At 51.4% G+C, this 18,613-nt stretch overlaps 2 protein-coding genes across 2 annotated transcripts in view; one reads left to right on the top strand and one right to left on the bottom strand.

Moving 5' to 3' along the window:
* SUGP2 (SURP and G-patch domain containing 2) overlaps positions 1-114 on the bottom strand; it is a 33,581-nt gene extending 33,467 nt beyond the window's left edge. Inside the window, exon 1 of the mRNA XM_078079377.1 lies at positions 15-114. The gene's annotated coding sequence lies outside the window, so the exon portion shown is untranslated. The remainder of the gene's footprint in view (positions 1-14) is intronic.
* On the top strand, positions 55-17,598 carry ARMC6 (armadillo repeat containing 6). Its single transcript, XM_036093928.2, has 8 exons — positions 55-187; positions 6,101-6,274; positions 7,392-7,474; positions 11,611-12,184; positions 13,809-13,954; positions 15,234-15,365; positions 15,703-15,840; positions 16,834-17,598. The coding sequence occupies exons 2-8, from the start codon at positions 6,148-6,150 to the stop codon at positions 17,044-17,046; spliced, it is 1,413 nt and encodes a 470-aa protein (XP_035949821.1). The 5' UTR covers positions 55-187; positions 6,101-6,147; the 3' UTR covers positions 17,047-17,598.
* The last annotated feature ends 1,015 nt before the right edge of the window (positions 17,599-18,613 follow it).

Genomic DNA, 18,613 nt, shown 5'->3' with positions numbered 1-18,613 from the left:
TCTCTCGGCTTTACCTGCGCTCGCGGTCACTCTTGATCACTCCGGGAGCGTCCGTGGAGCTGAGGGAGGCCGAGGCGAGTTGGCGCCAGCGCACCTGCGCCCGTACGGTGGCCGGAAGGGACCAGAGGTGGTTCTGCCGGTGACAGACGCGAGCCCCACCCTTTCCCCACGTGGCTGCGAAAACCGGGTGAGAAGCGGCGGCTGCGGAGTTCCCTCGCGCGGGAAGGGGAGTGGGCGCCGCGGGGTCGGGCTGGTGACTGTGGCGCCGTCCTCGGGGTTTGGTTTTGGGGAATGACTCTTACAGAAGCTGCCAGGGGACAAAATCCCCCATTTCCCTGGCCTCGGTTTTCTTTTCATTCATTTATTCATTCATTCATAACCTATGTACTGAGTGCCTGCTGCGTGTCTGGCTGCATCCTGGGCAGGGGGGAAGGTGGTGAACAAAGTTGACTGAGCCCCAGTTCTTGTGGAGGTTAAACTTAATTGGGGAGGAGGCTAGACAGTAAAAGGAAATAAAATAGATGAACATGTCGCTCCAGGTAGATATAGTATTCAAAAAGGATTATGCGAAAGGAGTGGGGGGGCTGCTTTAACCATATGGTTATTAAGAGCATCCCTTGGGTGGCTGGGAAGGATGAGAAAGAGGTGGGAAAGCTCAGGTGAGAAGGTCTAGGTAAGAGACCTAGGTAAGGTCCACGTAGAAAAAGTGCTGGTAAGTAGACTGGATTTTGTTGAGAAGGTTGGGACGCCAGTGCAGGATTTTGAGCAGTGAGGTCTCTGTGATTTCAAGTTTCTCCCTGCCTGCTGAGTGGAGAATAGAGGTACAGAGTGTGGCAGGGAGGAAGCCACCTATAGGGAGGATTGTGCCTGAACCAGGGTGGGTGTGTCGGGTGGAGGAAGATGAGTCATTGGAGTCCCTGCCATGTCAGGGCACCGTTTTCTTGGTGAGTGGAACCCTGGCTTAGAAAGGGAAACCAGCTGTCATTTGGGGTCTTGCTAACTCGCTTTCTTTCCTCCAGCACACCTTCGACCCATCATGGGGACTGGTAATGCTGTTTTCCCCCTTTCCTAGCCTGGACTGTTCCCAGGTGGCTCCCAGATGACCATTCCTAGGCACCGTCTTTCTGATGAACTCCAGATATGTACTTTCATTCTGTCACCTAGCCCTATGCCCAACCTAAGGCCCAGCTTGCCTTAGAGGTAGTCCCAGAGCCGGACATTGATCTCCCGAGCTCAGGACTGGGCAGGGGGAGCCAAGGCCAGAGAGCACATACAGGTTCTAAGTGGTCAGGGAAGGCACCCAGGAGGAGGCGGCCTGGAAGAGCTAGCAGGAACTCTGCAGAGAACCCAGGTGGAGGGCGGCATGATGACCAGGCCTCTTACTGCTTGTGTGATCTCTGACAGGTTCTTCCCCTCTCTGAGCTTCAGATTTCCCATCCATAAAGTAGGTATAATTGACATTCGCCTGTAGGACTGGGCCTCTGTGACAGGGTGGCCACTCACTGTTGACCCACTCAGATCTGAAGCATGGTCAGGGTGGGGGGAGCATCATTTGGTAGCAGGGTCAGGAACAGAGTCCCTCCGACAGTCCCAGCTGGGAAGTTCCTGCCCCTCGGAACGGGTCGGAAACACCTGCACACACATACCAGCCTGGGTGCCTCACTGAGAAGCTCTTAATTGACACAGAAAATCCTTACTCTTTTCCTTCACCTTTGACCATGGAAATCCTTAGCAACCCCTAAACGGATCCTTGTTGTTCTGGGGCAGAAAGAAGTAGGGGAGCTACCTGCAAGGGAGCAAGGTGTGGTGTTTGTTGCCCTTATGCCTCTCCCCCAAATTGAACTGGTTGAATTACCTCTAAGCAACAAAAGAAAGGAACAATAGCTAATGTTTATTGAGCTCTTACTCTGTGCCAAATCCTATTTAAGCACTTTATAGGGATTAACTGGTTGAATTTTCACGACAGCCCCATGAGGTAGATTCTCTTTGTTTATCCCCATGTCACACAAGAGAGAGTTGACCAACAGGTTAAGTGGAGGGCCTGGGATTCAAGTCCCCCCTGCTGGCCCCAGAGCCTGTCCTCCTCCCCGAAAACATCTGCACAAACACAGATGGAATATTCACATCCTGTGCCACCTCCAGAAACAGAAGCGCAGGCTTGAGTGGCCTGTTTCCCATACAGCCCAAATTTGCCTTCGGATTTTTGCCACATTCCCTCCTGTCCTAGTACTCCCTGTGCCTTTGTTCCCCTAACATTTTCTGTGATGCACGATTCTATAACAGACCTGGGACCAGGAAAAATAATTGTTTTGAAAGACAGCATTAGGACAATGGAGAAAGTTGGTCATGGAGTGTATATTAGAAAGTAGTAATGTATCATTGTTAAATTTCCTGTGTTAAATTTTAGTTGCACATTGGATGTGTGAGAATGTCCTTTTGTTCGGAGATTCATGCTGACGTCTTTAGGAGGGAAGGATCTGATTCCTGGAGCATACTCTCACATGACATGTGTGTGCAGGAACACACACTCTCACAGAGATTAACCTGGCAAAATGTTAACAACTGGTAAAGTTAGAAGGAAATAGGTGTTCTTTGTACTATTCCGAAACTTTACTATAAATTTAGAAAGTGATGTATTTTAATGGAAACGAAAAAGTATTACCTCAATAAACAAAATAGATATAGTAAAAGAAGCAAAATGAAAATAGTTGTTAACCCCTGTTAGGCTCTGGGCCTGAGGCCTGTTTCCCTCTTCGTTAAAAAGAGAGAGTGGTAGGGGTGCCTGGGGGGCTCAGTCGGTTAAGCAGCTGACTCTTGATTTCTGCTCAGGTCTTGATCTCAGGGTCGTGGGTTCAAGCCCCACGTTGGGCTCCACTCTGGGCATGGAGACTATTTAAAATAAAAATAAATAAATAAAATAAAAATAAATAAAAAGTACACGTTCAGTGCCTCAGTCACACTAGCTATATTTCAACTGCTAAAACCCATGTAGATGGCACAGATAGAGAATATTCCATCATCACAGAAAGTTCTATTGGATGCATGGTCAGATTGGGCTTGAGTTTTTGGGAAGATGATTTCACAGGTGCATTTCACTCTTGTCTGGAGGCAGGTGGTGTTGGGTTTCTATTCTGGTGATGTGAAATCACGCAGTGGACGAGGGTACTGTCCCCTCATTGTCAGGTTCCCCATCAGTTTTGCTCCTTACGGTTTTGCAGCCTGTGGGGATTGTCGTCTAAATCTGCCCAGTTATGGATAATCAGTTGGAATTCATCTACAAAACAGAACTTTTCCTCTTCTCCTCTTTATAATCTGGTAATTATGTGAGGGAAGTAGAATGAATGCTGTATTCTTTATTTGCCAGTTTTCAGCAAAATGAGCAGGGTGTGTTTTAGTACTATTATGAACGCATAGATTTTGTTATCTATTGTGTTTTGTTTGGTTTTGTTGTTTTGTTTTAGTGCTCATCTGTCACTTGGGCCCATGGGCGTCTCTTAGGGTTTGCTCCAAGTCCTTTGACTTAACCCTGATGGTTTTTAGAAGCTTCCTTGCTTTCTGGTCTGAGAAGATGCTCCTGGCTCAGCTTCTCTGGCCTGTTTTCTTCTCAGTTGTAGAATCAGCCATTCCTCCAGGAGTCCTCTCTTCTTTGTTGGGAAAATGATACTTAGAGGCCATTGGTGGTATTCGGGGTGTTCACTACTGCTGTGGTGTTATTTCCTCTAGGCATTTTCAGCTGATATCATTAGAAAAATTGGTTCTTGGGGCGCCTGGGTGGTGCAGTCGTTAAGCGTCTGCCTTCGGCTCAGGTCATGATCCTGGGGTCCTGGAATCGAGCCCTGCATCGGGCTCCCTGCTCTGCAGGAGGCCTGCTTCTCCCTCTCCCACTCCCCCTGCTTGTGTTCCCTCTCTCACTGTGTCTCTCTCTGTCAAATAAATAAATAAAATCTTAAAAAAAAAAAAAAGAAAAGAAAAATTGGTTCTTTGTTTGACTAAGAAAAAATACATCCATGAGTTTGTACTGATAATTCCAGTTCAAATTAATTCTGAGTTTTTACTTTTTGGATTTTTTTGTGTGTGTTAGAATCTTTTTTTCTTTTGTGCTAGTTCCTAATGAGATAAACAATATTATTTATTTGCTATATCCACAGTGGCTTCCAAATAATATTACTATCATCATTTCCAATAACATGATTACTGAAAACTGTTGAAGATTTTCTTTTACAGTTCTTTCTATTCTTATTGTACATCCCAGTAGGAATATATGGTTCTATCACTGTATTTTACTTTATTTTTTTTTTTAAGATTTTATTTATTTATTAAAGAGAGAGAGACAGCGACAGCAGGAACACAAGCAGGGGGAGTGGGAGAGGGAGAAGCAGGCTTCCCGGTGAGCAGGGAGCCCGATGCAGGGTTCGATCCCAGGACCCTGGGGTCATGACCAGAGCTGAAGGCAGATGCTTAATGACTGAGCCACCCACGTGCCCCTCTATCACTGTATTTTAAACTCTGCATAGATATATTGTTAGATTCATGGGTTTCATTTTACTCTTGATTTTTAGGGATTGCTTTCATTTTTATTTTTGTTTATGTTGATTTATTCCTTTTCCTAACCACGTAAAGCATTTACATGGGTTCTAAACTTAAAACCATGAAACAAAGGGGGCGCCTGGGTGGCTCAGTTGGTTAATCATCTGCCTTCAGCTCAGGTCATGATCCCAAAGTCCTAGGATCGAGCCCCACATCAGGCTCCCTTCTCAGTGGGGAGTCTGCTTCTCACTTCTCGCTTCTCTTCCTCTGCCCCTCGCCCCCGGCTTGTGTTTTGTTTTGGTTTTTTTTAAGATTTTATTTATTTATTCATAAGAGACAGAGAGAGAGAGAGAGGCAGAGGGAGAAGCAGGCTCCCCGTTGAGCAGGGAGCCCAATGCGGGACTCGATCCCAGGACTCTGGGATCATGACCTGAGCCAAAGGCAGACGCTTAACCATCTGAGCCACCCAGGCGCCCCCGGCTTGTGTTTTATATCTCTCTCTGTCTCAAATAAATAAATAAAATCTCCAAACAATAACAACAACAACAACAACATGGGATGCCTGGGTAGCTCAGTCGGTTAAGCGTCTGCTTTCGGCTCAGGTTATGATCCCAGGGTCCTGGGATCGAGCCCTATGCTTAGCGGGGAGCCTGCTTCTCCCTCTGCCTGCCCTTCCCCTGCTTGTTCTCTCTCTCTCTGACAAATAAATAAATAAAATCCTTTAAAAAAAAAACAGCAACCATGAAACAAGTTACATTTGGAGAGAATAATCCAGCTTCTCGTCCTTTCCTCATCACCCTTTTCCTTACTTCCCCTCATGGTAAGTATTTCTATTAGTTTTTAATTTAGCTTACCATTTTATTTATTATTCTTTTTTTAAAGATTTTATTTATTTATTTGACAGAGAGACACAGCGAGAGAGGGAACACAAGCAGGGGGAGTGGGAGAGGGAGAAGCAGGCTTTCCACTGTGCAGAGAGCCCGACGCGGGGCTCGATCCCAGGACTCTGGGATCATGACCTGAGCCAAAGGCAGATGCTTAACGACTGAGCCACCCAGGCGCCCCTATTATTATTAATTTTTATCTTAAAACTTTTATTGGTTTAACAGCATACCACTGTAAGTAGTTTTATTACATAGTTATCTATGAAATATTTAACTGTATGATAAAATACCATATAGTTATAGTATTACGTATTACAACAAATATTGCATGTTGTAAATAACATTTTACATAAAATGTAGCATTATAATCATGTTTCATTATGATCATGTAACAACATATAACATGTAATATTGTTAAAATATTATTTTATCCTTTTTTTTTTTTAACTAGAAGGACACATATTAACATCTTCTCTTTCTTAGATAAAATGTAAACCACCTGCCCTCTTCTACACTTTTAGAAGCTCTGCAGATGGTGGGGTATCAGCCTTCTCTGTGACCCAGGTTGTTAGAATTTTTCCTGGGAAGTCCTAGGCTTTGGCCCCTGGTAGCTCTTCCCTAAGTGATAGCCAGGCTCGCAGTTGTCCTCTCACCCTGAATGAAGCTTTCTTCCTACCTTGATTTCTCAGTTTGAGAGTGTCTCTCAGGCAGGCACCTGCCGCCCCATGCACAGGAGATGGAAATGGCCTCCAAGCGTATCACCCAGGAGACTTTCGATGCAGCCGTTCGTGAAAACATTGAAGAGTTCGAGATGGGGTCAGAGGACGCAATAAAAGAGGCCGTGGAACAGTTTGAATCACAAGGTAGGGCACTGTGGCTCTGTCCCAGCTCTGGTCTGGCTCTTTCCCCAAAAGTCACTTCCAGTCCACAGCTCTTAACGTGCAAGAATGATTTCCCGCCATGGCTCTGTCTTGCCTGGCGTGGCAGCCCTGGGCCCCGTCGCCCTGTCTGCATTCTGCCCTGAGCAGGCTGGCCACCTTCTCCCACTTTGTTCTTGTCCTCCCTCTACTTGCCTTGACCCCCCACCCAGACATCTGCAGGGCTGAATCCTTCAAGGTGGGTCTCATTTTAATTGCCACTTCCTTGAAGAGGTTTTTCCTGACTACCTCCCAAGAAACAGGGCCACCTGCCTCCCTGCCTCACCTACACTCCAGCTTGAGTTCGTGGAGGCAGAAAGGGGTGTTGGTCACCAGCCTGTGGAAACACCAGCCTATGGGGGACAGTGGTTAAGAGGGGACTATTTATTTACAGTGGTGTGGGCAGGGTTAGGAGACCTCCCCGGCCCCACAACAGGCCATGGCTGGGGGTGGGGAGTCATCTGGCAGAGGCAGAGGCAGGGAGCTGGGAATAAATACCCCACCCTCCCATTTCTTCTAATCTGAAGTCCTCTTCCCCATTGGTCAAGCATGGTCAGACTTGAGAGGGCAAGGGAGCTCAGGGGCCCAGCCTCAGAGGTCAGAGGCTGGTGTCCCCGGCACAGAGTGGGATATAGGATATAGATACTGGCCAGGGACTGGAGGAGTACCCAGATGTGTCTTGTGCAGTGGAGGCTTCCCTAGGGGTGCCAGGGAGGGTGGGGGTGCAGCCAGGTGGTATGTGCAGCCAGGGTGGTATTCTACCTAGCCCACCAGGTAGAATGTGTCTCTCGCCACGGTGATGACCTGCAGCCTCACTACTGCTCTGCTCCCAGTGGTTGGACAGGGCCAAGGGGCAAAGACCACCCCTCCATATCCTACATCCCTTGTATGAATGTGGCTGCTGGGCCCTGGCAGGGAGGGGTTGGGGTGGGGAGCTGGGCAGACCCCCCAAAGGCCTCCAGAGTGGGGTGGTCCCAGAAGAAGGGACGTGAGGTATGTTCTGGCAGGCCTGTGGGGATGATGGCTGTCACTTGTTTCCTGACCTCCCTCCCGCCCCCCGCAGGGGTTGATCTGAGCAACATTATAAAGCTGGCACCCAGAGCCTCTGCAGATGGATCCCAGGAGCCTACACACGACATCCTACAGGTAGGAAGGGGTGGCCCACGTGGGCATGGCTGACCTTACACATGTCATTCCACGCACATCACTGTTTAACAGTCTGTTAGGGGCACCTTTCCACTGGTTCCCAGATGACAGATGCAGGTTCTGAAGGGCAGGCACCCAGCGTGTACATGGGAGCCTGAGCTTGCAGCCAGGGCTCCCAGAGTCCATATCTGAGAGCCCTTTTGGGATGGACAGTGCTCAGGTTGTCCCCGGTGTTGGCAGCCTTGGGACAGAGGGCACCATGGAGGGGCCTCCTAACCACTAAGTTTTCTCAGAGATGGACAGGAATTACAGAAAGAGAGTGGAATCACCATAAGGCTGTCACCTGTTGAGCACTGACTGTTCACCAGCACATTATATAGCCTGCCCCTTTAGCACTAAAACTGGCCTGTGAGGTAGGTGGTGTCATCTCTTACTTACTGATGGGGTAACAGAGGCCCAGAGTCTACCCTCACTCTCCAGCACACAAACAAGGAAGGTAAAGGTCACAGGGGTTAAATGCTATCCTTAAGGTCCCCCATCAAACAGTGATAAGCTGTTGGTAAAAAGGCAAAGGCTGTGGTGTTTATTGAGAATTGACTGTGGAGTCAGTTCTGGGCAAGGTGCTTTCTTTGTGCTATCTCAGTTATTCTCCCAAAGACCCCTGCAAGGTGGGGATTATTATTCCCATTTTACAGATGGGTAATCCAAAGAGAAAAAAATGATCTACCTGACAGCAAAAGAGAGTAAAGTGATAAAAGAGGAAGTTGGAGAACACAGCCCTAGGTATGAACCCAGCTCTGCCCAAGGCAAGGTATTTACTTCTCTCTGCTCTCAGGGTCCTTACCATCTCCTGCCTCTTGGAGGTTTTGAGAAAATTATCTCCTTGTTTTAACTTATTTGCTAGTAAGAAATGAGTTTGTTGTTTTGGCAGTTTTTTTATTGGATTGTTCATCTTGTTTTTATTGATTTGTAGATGCTCTTTACATATGAAGGATCTCAGTAACAATAGTCTTTAGTAACTGAGTACTTCTTAAGTGCTCAGCATTGTGTTAAATTCTTTTTTTTTTCTTTTTTAAGATTTTATTTATTTATTTGACAGAGAGAGACACAGTGAGAGAGGGAACACAAGCAGGGGGAGTGGGAGAGGGAGAAGCAGGCTTCCACGGAGCAGGGAGCCCGATGCGGGGCTCGATCCCAGGACCCTGGGACCGTGACCTGAGCCGAAGGCAGACGCTTAACGACTGAGCCACCCAGGCACCCTAGCATTGTGTTAAATTCTTAAAACATGGGACACCTGGGTGGCTCAGTCGGTTAAGCGTCTGCCTTCGGCTCAGGTCATGGTCCCAGGATCCTGAGATGGAGCCCCGCATCGGGTTCCTTGCTCAGCGGGGAGCCTGCTTCTCCCTCTGCCTGCCGCTCTCACTGCTTTTGCTCGCTCACTCTCTCTCTGACAAATAAATAAATAAAATCTTTTTAAAAAAAAATAAATAAATAAAACATATTATCTCAATCTGTTGTTAGCCCATTTTGCTGATCAGGAATCTGAGGCTCCCTAAAGATAAATGACTCACTTGTGGTCACAGCCAGTGAGGGGCAGAGCTGGGACCCAGACCTAGGTCCCTCTCCCAGGGAAATCAAGCTGGGAACAGCTCTGCTGTCTTCTACCAGCAGCACAGAAAACTCCTTTTGTTCACAACCTTCGCTTTTTTATTCTTCTTAATTCGACTTTTAAATTTTATTTTTCATTACTGAAGAACAACATGAACATGTTCTTGGCATAAAAGATTCAAGCAATACTCAAGCGTTTATAGCAAAATCTGAAAGTCTCTGTCTCGTCTCTCCCACCAAACCCCTTCTTTCCCTTCCTGTGTGGGAGGCGCCACACACATTGGGTTTCACATCCTCCCAGCCTTACTCTCACCTTGCAGTTGAACCAGCCCCTTCTCATGCCATGGCGGCATTGACCTCTGCTGCCGTGGCTCCGACGTGTGAACAGTGCTTATCTGTAGGAGAAAGATTCAACTCTGTGATGCCTTTTGAAATGAGTCTACCAGAGTCAGGAAATTTGTTGCACACAGACTTGTAGGAAAAAAAACAAAACAAGAAGAAGTCTTGGAACTCTCTAAGGAGAAGGTGAGCTGGACTGGTTTTATGTGCGAGGAGTTTCAGAATCCAAGCCGTCAGTCACAGAGAGAGTGACCCCCAGGTTGGTGGCCAGAGCCCCCGTCACCATGCTGAGTCGTCGCAGGTGGAACACAGCTGACTCTGCCACCTTCACTTTAGCGACGGTCCTCTCCTCAGCCACTCCTGGGATCTGGGGTCTCAGGCAGCACCTAGGGACTGTGAAGACCACCATCTTAGCCAGCCAGCACAGAGACTCGCCTTCCTGATGCCATCCAGGACAAGGGGAGATTCCCCACAAACTGGATGGAGACGAGTGTGCGGATTGTGGCCATTACCTTTTCTTCTCTTACCTGACTAAACCCAGAGTGTTACAACTCCAGCACTGTGCGTCTTAATGGCACTTGGGCCACTTGGGCCAGCTTTTTAGGTTTCTTGCCAGGTTCCTGCTCAAATGCTACATCCTCTGTTTTTGGTTTATGGTAAAATATAACACAAATTCACCATCTTAACCATTTCTAAGTGGATGGTTCAGTGACACAAAGTATATTCACGTTGTTGCGCAGCCATCCCCATCATCCATTTCCAGGACTTTCTCATCTTCCCAAACTGAAACTCTGTGCCCATTAAACACTAACTTCCTATTCCCCTCCCCTAACCCCTTTCACCCACAGTTCTGCTTCCTGCCTCTGTGAATGTGACTCCTCTAGGGACTCCTATAAGTGGAATCACAGAGTATTTGTCCTTTTGTGGCTGGCTTCTTTCACTCAGCATAATGTCCTCAGGCTTCATCCATGTTGGAGCTTGGGTCAGAATTGTGGTCCTTGTTGTGGCTGAATAATACTCCATCGCGTGGATGGACCCCATTCTGTTTATCCATTCATCCATGAATGGAAAGTTGGGTTGCTTCCAGCTTTTGTCTACTAGAATTAATGCTGCTGTGAACACGGATATACAGACATCTCTTTAAGACTGCTTTCAGTTCTTCTGGGTATATGCTTGGAAGTGGGATTGCTGGATCATGTGGTAATTCCATATTTACTTTTTCGAGCATTTCCCTAATGACTAGCAATGTGGACCATCCTTTTGTCTGCCTAGTGGCCACCAGTGTATTTTCTTTGGCAAATGTCCATTCAAGGCACATTCTCTGCTTTTAGCCTATTAATATTCTGTGTCATTGCAACATATACTCAGTTAAGTCCAGCTCAGGGACGGTGAGCCAACAGGCATCCTTGCCATTCCGGGCAGTGGTGGCTAAATCACAGCCCTCTGGCTTGGGTTGATGGCATCTGTAGAGCTGCCCTCCCTGGGGCCCGGGACCAGTGATTTCATAAGCCCAAGGAGGCTTGGGTTCATCTTGGGCCCATTGCTGAAGGCAGGTCTGGAGCATGGAATTGAACGGCAGCTAGACTTGGATGCCCTTTTCAAATTGTTTCCTCTCGTTATTACTGTTTTTCCCCCCAAGGACTTTGAATTGAATTTGGGTAGATCAATAGTGTGTGTGGTGTGATTCCATTTGGCAGATAAATATTTGTGGAATGAATGAGAGAGACAAACAGGAGGCATCTGGTATGGGCCGGTCTGGCAAAGGTAACTTTCACCTTCCTTGGAGAGGTGGCCACTGGAGGGTATGTCGATTAGTTTTAGTTGCATAGTAAGCAACCCAAAACAACGGCCATTTTCTTGTACCTTATGGTTTGGCTGGGTGGACTGAGCTCAGCCAGATGGTTCTGAGGGTCTGGCTTGGAGCATCTTGCCATGGCAGCTAGGGCTGGAGCGTTGACTGTGTCTGCACTCACGTGTGTGGCTCCGTGGAGGGACCCTGAGAGAGCTGGCTCTCTCTATCTCTCTGTGGCCTCTGAAGCTCGAAGCTCCTAGTGTGGAAGCTACCACGGCTGGACTGAATTTCCACCACAGGCCTAGATCCCAGGAGAGGGAATGTCACGGGGGCAGCACTGTCACTGTGGAACCTCTTTGGGCTGAGCTGACACTGAAGTTTCTCCCGTGTCCTCTAGGCCCTGGATGACCTGCAGGAGTCCGTGGCCCGCTCTCGCCCCCAGGAGGTGTCCGCGCACCTTGCCCGCTTTTTTGAGCAGTGCAAGCAGCACGAGGCTTGCCGCTTCCTGGCAGCCCAGAAGGGGGCCTACCCCATCCTTTTCGCCGCCTGGAGGCTTGCTATAGCAAGTGACCAGGGCCTCCTGCTCCAGGCCCTCAACGCCCTGTCAGCCCTGACCGATGGCCAGCCCGATCTCCTAGACACCCAGGGCCTGCAGCTGCTGGTGGTCACACTGGCCCAGAATGCTGACGCGGCCGATCTGACCTGTTCTGGGATCCGCTGTGTGTGCCATGCCAGCCTAAAGCACGAGCAGAATCGGCAGAGCCTGGTGAAGGCCGGTGTGCTGCCCCTGCTGACCGGTGCCATCACCCGGCATGGTCACTGTGCCGACGTGGTCACGGAGGCCTGCTGGGCCCTCCGAGTCATGACCTTCGACGATGATATCCGTGTGCCCTTTGGCCATGCCCACGACCATGCCAAGATGATTGTGCAGGAGAATGGAGGCTTGAAGGTGCTCATTGAGGCCACCAAAGGTAGGAGCAGGTGTGAGAATGAGAGTTGGGTTTTAGGACTGCTTCAGGCATGGCTGGCTCCAGGCTCCACTTGCCTCTTTTGGCTTACTACCACCCACATGGCAGCCCTAGTGGAATAGTGTCCTTACTTCTGGTTGCTCTAGGAGAGTTCCAAGCCAGGGCTCATTGGCCAAGACCAGATCTTGTGCCCATCTCTGAAGCCATTTGAGGAAGGGGCTTGGCTCTGTGCACCCACACAGACTGAGAGCACACGGAAAGGAGAGCTCCCCAAAGGGACAAATAAGGGTGTTTCCCAAAGATGGGGGAGTGTGGCTGGTCCCCGGTGGAGGTTTACACTTTGGTTCATACTTAGCCTCAAATTGTTATGCACGTACATGTTCCTGACTGGGATGACCAAGGCAAGCCAGCCATAGGAGCTCACAGTGCTGATGTTCAGACCTGAAATTCCCTGCCCCCTGTCCACTGTACCCACCAGAAAAGGCCTGACTCTGGTCTGGTGCACAGAAGGTGCTAGAAGAATGAGTTCTTCCCAGCCTGCCTGTGGCTCTGGCTCTATAGCTAGGCTTGTTTGTGTGACTCTGGCCCTGTCTTCCGGAGAGGCAGGCCTGCCTCAGTCTCATACCTCTGGAGAGGGTGAAAACAGACCCAGCCATCTGCGAAGTCGAGCTGCTTCCCTGAGGGGGAGTTTACATCTTTCTCGTTTGTTGACAGAGCTCCTATCAGTCAGGGTTCTACCAGAGAAGCAGAACCAGTGGGATGTGTGTGTGTGTGTGTGTTTCAAGGAATTGGCTCATGTGGCCAAGGGGCTGGTGAGTCTGAAATCCATGGAGCAGGCTTGGGAGGAGCCAACACCACAGTCCTCAGGCGAGCTTCTTCCTCTTCAGGAAGACCTCAGTTTCCCTCTTAAGGCCTTCAGCTGACTGGATGAGGCCCACACTCAGACCATCAAGGGTCATCTTGAAGTCAGCTGATCATAGATGTCACCACATCTAGAGAATACCTCCCCCCAGTATTAGTGCTCATGGCATTGCTGGGGGCTGCACTCTGACCAGGGGGACATACCAGCTGACTGTCACAGAGCTCTGTATAAATTAGGGTTGTCCACTCCCCCCCACCCTTCCACCCCCTAACACCCCCCCATGTGAGCCTCAGTGCAGGCCTCTCCTCCCTGGGGCCTCTGAGCTTCGTCTTCGGCATCTGTGTTCAATTTTGCCCAGGTCAACTCTATCCATATGTCCCTCTACGGTTTCTGGGTTTCCCGTTGCACTTAGAAAGGTCATTCCCACCCCAAGAACATAAAAATAGTTTGGATGTTTTATTATAGCACTATTATGGTTTTCTTTTTTTAGTTGAGCTCATCAGTTGGTCTGGAATTTATCTGGGACACCGTGTGGGGGAGGGCGAGTTCGCGTGTCTTCTCCTGCGGCCAGCAGGGAGCACTGCAGGCCCGGGCGGCCCTGGTGTTCAGTGGGGCTCTCCTGGTGCATGTGGCCGCCCTGCCTGGCAGAAGGGCCCCGCTTCCCAGGTGGAACAGGATTTGTACCAGGACCGCTGGCTTCTGGTTCCAAGCTGGGACTGGTTCTCTCCCTGTCCTGCCCCCAGTGGTTCCTCTCCCTCTCCGCAGCATTCTCTGACAACCCCAGTGTCCTGAGTGAGCTCTGCAGCACCCTATCCCGCCTGGCCGTCCGCAACGAGTTCTGCCAGGAAGTTGTCGACCTTGGGGGCCTCGGTGTCCTGGTGGCCCTACTGGCCACCTGCAGTGACCACCAGGTGGGTGTCGAAAGCCGTCTTAGGGTGTGAAGCGCCCCTCACTTGGATTTCGATTTGTCATTTCTCTCAATGCCACAGGAAGGTTCCAGACTTCCCAGTGAACTCTGCCCCCGTGAGCCCCAGCCACCCAGACAAGCTTGAATCAGAACATACCGGCCCTGTCTGCTGCCCCTGGAAGCAGAGTGCAGTTTTCACTCTCATTGACCCCAGGGCAGGAAGTAAAGTTTTGGGAGAAAACAAATCCACCCACCCTGTCTTACTATCCTTTAACACCTTTGTATTTTCTACCAGCAGTGGGAGGAACGTGAGTGGGTGTTGACAGGGGCTGGCCCAGCCCCCAGCTCAGGGGTGTGACGCTTGAGTGAGACAAATCCTTAGTGCCTCGGTTTCCCCATCCATAAAATGGGGCGGGGACCCCTATTCGTTATTCTTTTTATTTTTAATTTTTTTTTTTTTTTTAAGATTTTATTTATTTGCGAGAGAGAGAATGAGAGACAGAGAGCATGAGAGGGAGGAGGGTCAGAGGGAGAAGCAGACTCCCTGCTGAGCAGGGAGCCCGATGTGGGACTCGATCCCGGGACTCCAGGATCATGACCTGAGCCGAAGGCAGTCGCTTAACCAACTGAGCCACCCAGGCGCCCCCCTATTCATTATTCTTTCATTTAGCAGCCACTTAATCCCCTCTCTACATGCCTGGCCTAGGGCGGGAGTACCTCCCCGTCCTGTGGCAGCAATGGTCCTATTGCCCCCAACCCCAGAAAGCTGTATTTGAACCGGCTTAAGCTCATGAGGGAATGCATTTTGTTTGTACTCCTGGACAGTCGGGGGTGGGTGGAGGCTTGGTTTCCCTCCCACCACTTTCTCTTTCTCTTTCACAGCTCTGCCCCTCACTGGGGCGGTCAGCAGTCCCAGCAGCATCTGGTCAGCTGTCCTCAGCTCAGGACCTGGGGACTCAGCTATGGCCAGGGGACCCTGGGCTTTGATTCCTGGCCTGAGTCGCATGCCCCCTCCGTGTGTGAGGGGTGGGTGTCAAGGTTGTCCAAATGCCTGGGCTGGGCACAGGTGGACTAATCCACAGGGTCCACCTCCCTGAGCCTCTCCTGCCATCACAGGCTGCCCGCATGCCCCAGGGTGGCCCCACCTGTTGTTCAGACAGCGGAACAACAGACCCTCCCTCAAGACTCCCCCCCTCTACAAACCAGCAACCAAGCAGTTAGTGTCTGGCACAGCACAGGAGGACGAGCTAGCCAGAGCTGACCCCCACCTTACCCTCCTGTAGGACCTTGTGAAGGAAGTGTTGAGTGCCCTGCGGGCCATCGCAGGCAACGATGATGTGAAGGACGCCATTATCCGTGCTGGCGGGACAGAGTCCATCGTAGCCGCCATGACCCAGCACCTGGCCAGCCCCCAGGTACCTACCGCAGGCAGGGGGCGCAAGAGGTGGGGCACAGTGGCTGGAGTCCCAAATCAGTATCTGGGTTCGCCTGGTGCTCTTCCCCATTTCCTCAGCAGGGCTAGGGCTGGGGTGGGGCCCGCGAGAGGCCTCGGTGGAGACCGTCCCCCCTAAGAGCGTGGTTGAGGTTTTTATCATTCCTCTTATTACTGATTTGGTATATACACGGGCTGGCAGCGGTCTCTCCAGGGGAAACTGCAGGGCACTCACCTGGGGAATTAACAGTGGCAGCCACGGCGGGCCCTCCGGGTGATGGGCATCTGACTGTCTCCGCCATCCCTGTGACCCCCCACAGGTCTGCGAGCAGAGCTGTGCGGCCCTGTGTGTCCTAGCCCTGCGAAAGCCAGAGAACAGCCGGGTCATCATGGAGGGCGGCGGGGCCCTGGTCGCACTGCAGGCCATGAAGGCGCACCCGCGAGAGGCTAGAGTGCAGGTGGGCCTGTGGGCAGGAGGGCGGGGCAGGACCCAGGCCCTCCCTGTCGCTGTCCCCATCCCCAGCCCAGCCCAGTTCTCTCAAAGTCTTTTTCCTTCCCAGCCCCCGAAGGTATCTACTTCCCATCCTTGAAAATGCACCCAGTTCTGCCCACGGCTGTCTTCCTGTTCCTTTGCTCTTCCAGTGTTGATTTTTTTCCTCTCCTAACAGTTCCTTCAGAAGGATAGGAAGAGGAGGAGGAGATGGGAGGAGAGCAGGTGGAGATCTGCTGGGACTTTTGGAAGATTCCCTGCCATCCATGGGCTGCCTCCCCCACTCCCAGCTCGCACACCCTCCCGGCACAGGGGCCTCCTTGTTGGTCCTCAGACACACCAGGCTCTGTCCCACTAGGGGTCTTTGCTGCTGATGGTGTCTCCTCTGGAACACTGCTCTTGGCTCACCCATCACCTTACCCATTCCTCACCACTCTGGCTGGGCAGTCCCTCACACCCTCACACCTCACCTACTATTTGTCTTCTAGTCTCCCAATGGTGGGGTGCTTTGTGGCACCCACACATGGCAGATAAACAGGGCACAGATGTTGATGAACGAGTGATGATGTAATTGACAGGTGGGCCCTGTGCACAACCCCCTCTTCCCACTGTCTCTCTGCCCTCGTTTCCTGGGGCCCCTGCCCAGGCTCTTGCCAGCCACAGGGGAATCTTGCTCTGAGACTGAGGGTCCCACACTTGAGGGATCAGCCGCACCTGCCAAGCACTTGACTGCCTGAGCTTCAGTTTCCTCGCCTGGGAGTTGGGGGAATTAGCCCTGCTTCCCAGGGCGACTGAGAGGATAAAATGGGGAGATGAATCTAGCCTGATGAGTCACAGCGTAAGCACCTACCGTATGTTGGTTGTGATCACCTTTGCCTGTTATGTTATGATGGGGGCCCTGAGGTCAGAGTGGACCCCACCCACCAGTGCGCAGCCCCTCACCTTCAGTTCTCCCTCCCAGAAACAGGCCTGCATGCTGATCCGTAACCTGGTGGCCCGCAGCCAGGCCTTCTCACAGTCCATCCTGGACCTGGGGGCTGAGGCACTCATCTTGCGGGCCCGTGCCACCCACCGTGACTGCGAGGACGTGGCCAAGGCTGCCCTGCGGGACCTTGGCTGCCGTGTCGAGCTGCGAGAGCTGTGGACTGGCCAGAAGGGCAACCTGGCGCCGTGACCTCAGGTTCAGTCTGGGCCATGGCTCTGGGTGAGTTATGTGACTCAGGAACAGGGAGGAGGTCCGTGTCCTGCCACTCTAGTCCCTGGATTCCAACCCCACTCAGTGAGGGGTGTTTTCTGATGGGTACCAGGGACAGGCTAGGGTGGGAAGGGAGCATTGGTGAAACGTCTGCACAGCAGAAAGCAGCCCCTGGGTCCTGGCCTCCCTTCACCTTGTTCTCCGGGCCGGCTGACAGCATTGGCGTTACCCATCCTGCCCTCCCACCACCACCCCGTGCCCTTTCCTACCAGAAGGGCCTCCTTAGTATTGCTTGGGGGCAAAGTGCTAACTGAAATGTGGGGTCCACGCTGGCCTGTCTCACAGGAGGTTGGGTCCACCCCGCTTCGGCTCCTACAAGTCTGTTTTCTCCCCTGCTCATCTCTCACTTGTAATATGGGTTGTAGGTGCCTTGCTCTGCTGGACAGAGGGCAGGGACCAAGCTCTTCTGCCTCCAGGGGTCCCAGGCCAGCCAGTACTGCCCAGTAATAAAAGACTCTATTAGTTGAACAATGGAGGGATCTCTTCCATAGCGCGGTGGAGTATGGGTGCTGCCTCCAGTGGCCTCAGAGAATGGGAGAGGGGCAGACGTCTGGGGAGGCCATGGGGTCGCTGAGGAAAGCAAAGGGGTTTTGAGAACAGCCTGGGATATATGATCTGCTGTTACTCCCAGACAGGCAGTCTGCTGGGGCCATGGTTCACACCTGGGGCCTCGGCCCCAAGGCCATTGTTTCTGATTATATCTCACTCAGCTCTGTGGCCTTGAGCTAGTGATGTAATCTCTCTGAGCCTTGATTTGATCCTCTGTGAAATGGGGAGAGGGGAAATAGAACCCGCTCTGAGGGGTGTGCAAGGAGAGCTGGGCACATGGGAGGCACCCGATTGTCTTAGCTTCACCACCTCCGTTCCCCCTAGAAGGACTACCCTGTACTTGTCTGCCTGGCTGCTTGAGGTCATTGCTCGCCAGGTGGCTTGGGCAGCCTGCCTTCCTTCTTGAGCCTCAGTTTCCCATCTGTAGTATGGACATCACTGTTGCTGCCCCAGATACCCCCCTGTACCCCCAAAGTGTTCTGGGGGTCCCTAGGCAGCTGTGCCTGGCAAACCCCAGCGCTCCTCTGCATTACACCTCATTTACATGACTTGGGGGTCATGTCGTGGTCACCTGCCAGCTTGTGCATCCCATGTGGCCCAGTCAGGGTTGGGTAGCTTCAAGAGTCCTGGTGGGCTCCAGGCACGGTACCTGACCTCTCCAGCCCACACACTGGGAGCCCCTCACCTCTTTTGGAACACCCAGCCCACTGCTTGTCATTCATCTCCCCTAGCGTGAGGAGGGCCTGAATTTGGTCCTTGATATCAGCTCAAGCCCTTTCCTAGAAGCCTCCTAATTTCCATGGCTAATGTGAATAGCTGGCGGGGGTGGGTAGTATCACCCTGGTCCTAACTCGCCGTGGTGGCAAATTGTTCCCTACTCCTGGCTGGGAGGGCCTTGCCAGCTCAGGGGGGCTGACATGAACCTCTGACCCGGTCA

This window comes from Halichoerus grypus, chromosome 1 (assembly GCF_964656455.1).
Source record: "Halichoerus grypus chromosome 1, mHalGry1.hap1.1, whole genome shotgun sequence".
In the NCBI taxonomy this organism is placed as follows: domain Eukaryota; kingdom Metazoa; phylum Chordata; class Mammalia; order Carnivora; family Phocidae; genus Halichoerus; species Halichoerus grypus.
This window is presented reverse-complemented; position numbering and strand designations above follow the sequence as displayed.